The sequence below is a fragment of the Leucopleurus acutus genome (assembly GCF_964270905.1).
Source record: "Leucopleurus acutus genome assembly, chromosome: 2".
Classification (NCBI taxonomy): Eukaryota; Metazoa; Chordata; class Mammalia; order Artiodactyla; family Delphinidae; genus Leucopleurus; species Leucopleurus acutus.
Genome location: NC_139143.1, coordinates 172,572,925 through 172,581,039, shown reverse-complemented (window position 1 = coordinate 172,581,039; position 8,115 = coordinate 172,572,925). Strand labels below are relative to the sequence as shown.

The window sequence follows — 8,115 nt, the reverse complement described above, 5'->3', positions numbered from 1 at the left end:
CTGGGTAAACAGTGGGCAGCATCCAGGCCTGTGAGTGGCTGATGCCCTGAGGCATCAGCCTGCTTGAGAGCTTATGGCTGGTAGCTGGCACTCACCCCGAGACAGGTCCCAGATGCGTTTGGAAAGGAGAGTCCCTACCCCTCCAGGGGACCTGCTTAGGGCAAGCCAGAGTATGTCCATCAGCAGTAGGGGGTGAGAGAGGAAGCTGGAGGATTGAGGGAACATTTCCCAGCAAGGAGGCCAAGCCTCGGCTCTGGCTCTGAGGGTCCTAGAAGCCTCCCAGTCCCAGCTGCCACCACTAGGGGGTGGGTCTCCAGTCCAGACTCACCCTGCTTGTTCTCCACCTGCTTCCTGGGAAGGGTTAGGGAAGGGTGAGCAGGGCTGGGGTCAAGCAGCCCTGAGCACTGGAGTGTGAGGCCAGGTCCAGCGTCATTAGGACTCCAGGTAGGAAACTTTGAAATATTTGCTCTTTAGCAAGAGACTTGCTGAGGTGATGTCCAGGGGCAAGTCACACCTGTGTGGACAGGGGCTCCTAGGACAGTTGCCAAGCTGGGCTGGTGCTGGGGGAAGGAGGAGCATTCCCCAGCTACAGCCCAGGACTCAGACCCTGCCCTCCAAATGTCTCCTCTCGCCACATGTCCCCTCCTATAATACAAGCCAGACTCAGGCTGGGGGAAGCAGCCACAGATCCCACAGACTGTGGAAGGTCCTTCTCCCAGGAGAAAGCATGGTACTAGGTTCAGTGTAGACAATCTTTATTGGCAGGTGTTAAGAGTGCTAAATAGTAGCAAGTACAGAGGGGTGGGAAGGGAAGTGGGGCGTGGCTCTCCTCCCCCAAGTAAGGACCCTGTAACCAGGCCAGGGGGGTGGGAGCACTTGACTGTGGCTACTTTGGACCCAGCACCCTCTGGAGAACAAGCTCCCAGGCAGGAGGGCTCCTCAGGACATGGGGGAAGGGAGCTGTACCCCGGCAGGGGCATGGGCTGTGTCCCACCCCAGGCTGCTTAGTTCCTGTCCACCGCACACCTCAACCGACAGCTTGGGGTAGAGGTGTTAGGGGATTGAGCTAAACCTATCCCTTTCCGAACCTATCTGCCTCATGCCTCAGTTTCCCTCCTCCTAGTTAGTGGCCCAGCCCAACCCAAAGTGAGTAGTTCCCATAACATACCATATTTTAGCCACTGTGTGGGCTGCAGGCCCTCAGAGGCTGCTGGTTCCACTGTGGGCTGGCCCTACCCAAAAAAGACCCCTTCTAGGCCACAGAAATCAACCTGAGATGACAGGCATTGAAGCTACCATCCCAAACATTCTTTGTCTCCTGAAGGCAATTGACCCCCAAGACGAATTTCCCCTGCACCCCACAATCATGCTGGTCCAAAAGTGTAGTGCAAATAACCAAAAGGTCCATTTACCAAGAATCTAAGCTTGGCCTTCAGCCCACAGGGGCTTCACTCGGGGGAGGAGTCTGGTCTGTTCAGTTTAAGGCCCAACCCTGCAGCAGTGCTGGGCTACCTGGCACAGGCTGCCTGTCTCTGGTCATGTTCTCCATGCACTTCTGGAGGCCCCACTCCATCTGCAGAGGTCTAGTCCTTTCTGGCCAGGGTCTGAGTCAGTTACAAGGCAGCCAGGTGGGATAGGAGGCATGGGCCCGGGACAGCAGAGGCTGCACGGGGGTCACATAGTAATTGACAGTGGTGGGCACGACCCCATCAGGGACTGGGGAGCGCCAGGCCAGGGAGGCCATGGCCGCCGGGCCCTGCTCGGCCAGCGCCTGGAGCGCCAGCGTGGCGATGAGGGCCAGTGTCTGGCGGCGCTCGTGGCTCATGAGGCACACTGTGCTCTCGTTGACCACCCGGTGCAGCGTCACCAGGCAGGCGTAGCGGCGCGCCGAGTCGGCCCCGCTGAAGTGGGCCTCGAGGTAGCGCTCCAGCATGCGCTGCTGCTCAGCCAGGTCCGGGAAGTCGATGAAGAAGCGGGAGCACATGTAGCGCTGCAGGGCGCTCACGTCGGTGCTGGGCCGCGGCCGTAAGCCCCGCACCAGCAGGTGGCAGTACTTGAGGAGGCCGCCCCCTCGGATCTCTTCGGGACTGCGTGTGGCGATGATGCGGTGCCGCAGGTGGTCCAGGGCCTCTGCGAAGTCCCCGTACAGGCTCTCGCCTGTCACCGTGGGGTGGAAGGCCTCAGACATGGGTGTGGAGGAGCACTGGCTGAAGAGCAGCAGGGAGTCCAGGAGGATCTGGAAGGAGTCTATGCTAAACTCGAATTGGCGCCTGACCGAATCCACGAACTTGAGCTCCACGTTCTTACCGCTCTTGTTGGACAACGAGATGAGGCTCCAGCGGTCCGTGTCTGTGCACACTTTCACCAGCTTCTGCACATAAGCCTCCTTGAGTGTCAGGGGTGTGATCTTGGCCCGGCTCACGCCGGCCGGCAGGAAGTCCAGCAGGCAGGCCAGCACCACCTCTTTGGTCAGCTGGAAAGACGCCTCGCTGCGCAGGTCCACGCGGAATACCAGGTCCAGGTCCTTGTAGCCCAGGCCACTCTCGGGGTGCAGCACGTGGCTGGCGGCCGAGCCGTGCAGCCGCACACCGTGCACGCGCAGTCCCTGCTCCTCCAGGCTGCTGCGGACAACCTGCAGAGGGGATGGCAGGAGGGAGAGGTATCAGCGACCTGGGCCCCTGGGGTCCGCTGTGGGCTTCCATGTAATAATCACAGTGACATCAACCGCTGTTGACCACTTATCAGCTGTTGTGCCTTTGGAAAATCATTTAATTCTCTAAGCCTAAGCCTCTATTTCCTAATCTAGAGAGTGGCCCGTTTGGAGGAATGACTCAGCAATAATGATAACACAGACGTGCATAGAGTTTACTAAATGCCAGGTCCTGATCTAAGCACTTTATACATTAGGATATAAACTCACGTAAATCTTACAGTGACTCTATGAGGTGGGTATTATTACTCCCACTCTACAGATGGAGAAATGGAAGCACAGAGGGGCCAAGTAACTTGCCCAAAGTCACACAGCTGGTGAATGCAGAGCTGGGAATTAAACTCAGAGTTCATGTCTTAACCAGTATGCAATTCCACCTCTCTAAAACTTCAAGTAAAACACTTCGTTTTGTGCCAGACATGATGCAAACTGCTCAAATGTGTTGGGAATGTAACTGGCCGTTCACATGCATTACTACATTAATGCTCACAATAATCCTGTTTGAGTATTATTACTCCAATTTACAGATGGGGGACCTGAGGCACAGAGAGGTCATGTCCAAAGTCAGAGAGTAGTCGGGCTGAGACTAGAACCCAGGACAGTTGGATTCTCAAGTCCATGCCTGCTCTTTTGACTATGACACATTCATCTATCTTTACAAGGACACAGTGAGGCAAATATTAGACTAATTTTACAGATGAGGAAACTGAGGCTTATAGTGGTAAAACACTTAAGGCTCAGAGAGGAAGCCATTCAGAAATGGCAGGGCTGGAAGCTGAAACCCAAACTCTTTCTGCTCTCGGGTGAGGGGATGGGTCAAAATCCCTGGACCCGGACATTCAGTGTTCTCAGCAGCCCAGAGTACTTCACACACCGAAAGTGACCAGGCAGCATTCTTACCCTGAGCGATTCCGCAACCCCGCCTTGCTGCCAAGTCAGCTCCAGACCCGGCTGCTCTTCAGGCCTCCCAGGGAGTTACTACAAAGAATGCACGTCAGTGCTGAGGAGGCAAGCTGCAGTGGGGCAATCTGAGGCGGGCGGCTCCCTCCAGAAAGCTTCCAGGAGGAGGACCCTGACTAGGGGAAGGTATTATCATGGCTATGGGGGTGGAAACATCTGGCCCTCAGGGACCTGCGGGGCCAGGCAGCTGGGGCAGGGGAAGAGGAATACTGGCTCGGCACCTACTGGCTGCCAGGCATTGGACCTTCTTACCAGAATCTACAGGGAATAGATCTTTAAAATCTCCCAGTTATAGATGGGGAAACTGAGGAGTGAAGTTACCTGCCCAAGATCACCCAGAGGTGATCCAGGTATGGCTGACTCCAAAGTCTATCTTCTTTCTACCACATTACCAACCCGGGGTTTGGAAGGAGCAGAGGCCAGAAAGTAGGGTTCTAATCCTCTCTCCCTTTCAAAGTTTCAAAGTGAGGGCAACCCTCCAATCACTGAAGCCCAGAGCCAGAGTAGCTAGGGAGCAGGAGGGCGGGGGTTGGGGAAGCCTGGCCAGGCAGACGGGGGAGGCTGGAAGTAAGGGGCCGGTTGTTGCAGTCCAGCCTGTGGGACTTCTAACCCACACTCTGGCAGCTGGCAGCTGTGCCCATGTAGGCCAAGGGGAGAACTGGGCCAAAGACTTTGTCCTAAGGACCCTGGCAGACCTGCAAAGTAGACCAGCCCCCTCTCCAAGTCCCATTAGAGCTGACTGGGCCTTACTCAGTGCCAGCTCCTGCCCCCAGGCTGATGCCCACCCTAGGGCATGGCATCTGGCCTGGTGAGTAGGTAGGAGTACCCTTGTTAAATCGCCTGTGTCAGGCCGTGGGGCCGGCCATGTCAGCCAGCCAGCCAGCGGCTGTTGTCTCTTTCCCAGGTGTGACTACAGCCAGCTTGGCAGGCAGTCCCCAGATAGATACCACCACACCCAAGGACTGCAGGGCAGCTTGGAGCCTCCTGAATCAGACTTTCCAGCCATGGAGGGGGCAGTGGCTGCACCTTCCTTTCTTCTGTACCAAGGCCCTCCCCCAAACCACTCTGCTCCCAGGCTGCTGCTGAGACCTGCAGGGAGACCATAGGTGCTGTCAGCCAGCAGGCTTACAAAACTTTAATCCAGAGCCACTCTCTAGCTGCAGCTGGAGAGATCAGAGTCTAATTCAATCCTCTGGACCCAGAGAGGGCAAAGGACATGTTTAGGGTCACAGAGCCAATAAGTGGCTAAACTTAATTAAAACCAGTCCAGGAGCAGGGGGCCTCCTACAGGAGAGTGGGTCCCTCTAGCCCAGGGACAAGCAAGAATAGCATCTCTAACTGCCCAGATCACTGCTGTAGGAAAATCTTGTGGGGGTAGAGAGGGAGAAAGGTTCCAATTCTTGAACCATCGGACAACTCAGCACTAGTGAGAAGCCCAAAATCAACAACCAGCACCTCCCACCATACACACACACACACACACACACAAAACCAGTACCTCCACCCCCCGCCACACACACACACACACACACACACACACACACACACACACACACACAAAACCAGTACCTCCACCCCCCGCCACATACACACACACACACACAACCAGTACCTCCACCCCCCGCCACATACACACACACACACACACACATACACAAAAAACCAGTACCTCCACCCCCCCGCCACATACACACACACACACACAAAACCAGTACCTCCACCCCCCGCCACATACACACACACACACACACACAACCAGTACCTCCACCCCCCCGCCACATACACACACACACACACACACACACACACACACACATACACACACAACCAGTACCTCCATCTCCCGCCACATACACACACACACACACATATCGCAATAGTTTGTGAAGCTGCCAGCTGCAGGTTCCTGCCAGGAGATGGACTTTCTTCACACCAGGTGAAGGCACCTGTTTCCTTTGGATTCTGGAAGCAGAAGGGGCGTTGGAGAGCAGTTCAACCCATCCCCATTGAACAAATAGGGACACTGGGCCCAGCAAAGGGAATTGACAACTGTCCAGGCCCTGAAGCCAGATGTCCAACCTCCCAGTCCAACTCTGAAGTCGCCACTTCCCCCTCCCCACCACAGCCGGCAGCTCCCTGTTTTGTGATATTTCTGACCCTAGTCTAGGACAGTAGTACATTGTACTATTATCACATTGTAGAGTCAGCTCCTATTGACCGGCAGTCTCCCCCACCTGCCTGGAAGGCAGGGAGGCTGGGTCCCAGTCACATCCATGCCCCTAGTGTCCTGAACAGGGCCTGGCACAGAGCAGACACCAGTAAAGGCAGTTTGGACCATACTGATAGGGGCAGGGACTTACCCTCCAGGGCAGTGCATGGTGCAGAGGTGTATTGCCGCACTGGGCTCATGCCTGAGACAATAGTCCTAGAGATACAGCATTTGGGGCCCCAAGGTTGACCTGACTGTCAAGGGGAGAAAAGCCTCAACTGGTTTCCTAATTACCCCATGACAGTGGGGCAGCCAAGAAATGCCTCAGTGAGCACCACTGATGAGTCAGCCCTGGGGAATCTGTCCCCACCCCCTCCCATTCCTTGGGAGGGAGGGCGAGGTAATCCCCCAGCAAGCACCACTCCCCCTCCGTGGAAGCTAAGGCAGAAGGAGCAGGGTGGTGGCCTGCTTCACCTGGCTTGCATGGTTCACTTCCCCAGAAAGTTCATCTGCTGGCAGGAATATGCAGGAATTGTGGCTAGATTTTCTGGTTCCTTCTATCTGCTAACACCTAGAAGTTGAGTCTTGGGAACTGCGGAAGAGGTGGGAAAACCTTGAACCTGCAGTAACCGACTCCTGGGAAGACCCAAGATTCTCTGGGTTTGATTTTCCCCTCTAGGTAATCTTAGGCAGCTCGCTGCCCCTCTTGGGGCCTCAGCTTCCCCAGCTATAAAGTGCATACAATAATGACCATCTTCTGGTATTTCAGGGCATGACGGTGCCTGGGGCTAACAGGTGAAAGAGCAATTTTAGGGTTGTTGAGAGTCAGGTAAAGGGAAGAGGGAGTCTGTGGAAGAGGAGAGAATTCTCTTCTGCTCCTCAGGAGAGAGGTGGGGCTTGGGGCCAGAGATTCGGCCCTCATTTCCAATCTTGGGGAGGGAGAGAAACACCTAAATTGGACACCTGATGTTGCCCTCCAGCATGCAGGCATCAGGTCTGGACTGGTGCTTAATCTCCTCCTGCCACAAGCCTACTTGAGAGGGAGTCCTTGCTGGAATTTCTCAGCTTTCCCACCTAGCGAGGGGGCTCTTGAGCCATGCGCTGTGGGAACACAGGACAGAGTCTGCTCCTAGAAACTTGAGAGAGGGAAGAGGTAGAGAGTGAGACCCGGGGATGACGATTTAGAGATGAAAAGAACTATTTTGGACTCAAGCATGTACATCTACCCACCCAGCGCTGCCTGGCATCTGTTGTCCCTGCAGGCGGGGTTGTTCTTCCTTCACGGCCAGGTCCCTCCCTATTTCCCACCCCTCTCCCAGCCAGGGCCTAGGTGAATGGTCCGAGCGGAATTGGGGCTCCTTAAGGGGCGGGGGACGGGAAAGTCAAGTGGGGAGAGAGTATGAGGTGCAGGGGGAGGAGGGTATGGACTACCATCAATGTCGTGCGATTTTGTTACAGCCCCTGTCCTTCTCTGAGCCTTGTTTTCTTAGCTTTCCAGCAAATCGAACAGACTCCGGGAGCCTCCCAGCCACGAGGGCCTCAGCCCCATATCCCCGCCCAGCGCCTCTCACCTGCACGATCTGCCGGGGCTGCACGCTCAGCGTGGGGAAGTTACCGCGCCCATGAATGGGAATCGGTTCGCTCAGGAGCGCATCCAGCCGCTTCACCTGCGGCCAACTCAGCCCACTCAGGTGCCGTCCGAGGGAGGCCGATGCAGCCTCCGGGTCGGGGCCGCCGCCTGCCGGGGCGGCCGTAGCCACCGCCGAGGCCGCAGCGGTCTCCACCTGTGCAACCGCTTTGTCTGGGCTCTCCGCTCCGCTTTCTGAAGGCATCATTGGCCCGGCCCCGGGGCCCCGACGGCAGAAACCGGAGGGCGGTTAAAGGGAAGAGGGCAGGGAGAGCGGCTGGGCCGGGGCCAACGCGGAGGGCGCGGGGCCGGCCGGCAGCGACAGCGAGGCAAACCCAGGGCACACCTCCGACGGCAAGGACCAACAGACTCTAAAGCTTGTGGCCTGGGGCCCAGCCGACTCTTATAGGCCGCGGGCGACACGCCCATTGGTCCCGGCTGCTGTCACACAGCGGGAACCGCCCCGCCTCTCGACGCTCCTACCATTGGTCAGCAGAGCTTTGCACGTGAGCCACTGGTCGCCAGGAAGATTCCGATTGGCTGGAAGGCACGCCCCTGCCCCGCCCCTCCTTCTCCGGCAGAATTCCCTCCTTTGGTCCTTAAAGAACT

At 56.6% G+C, this 8,115-nt stretch overlaps 1 protein-coding gene across 1 annotated transcript; it reads right to left on the bottom strand.

Moving 5' to 3' along the window:
- Nucleotides 1-1,609: 1,609 nt before the first annotated feature.
- TENT5B (terminal nucleotidyltransferase 5B) lies at nt 1,610-7,729 on the bottom strand (the record flags this gene model as incomplete). Its single annotated transcript, XM_082864995.1, has 2 exons — nt 7,451-7,729; nt 1,610-2,632 (listed from the first exon to the last, which is right to left on the bottom strand). The coding sequence occupies exons 1-2, from the start codon at nt 7,712-7,714 to the stop codon at nt 1,610-1,612; spliced, it is 1,287 nt and encodes a 428-aa protein (XP_082721121.1). The 5' UTR covers nt 7,715-7,729.
- Nucleotides 7,730-8,115: the final 386 nt, after the last annotated feature.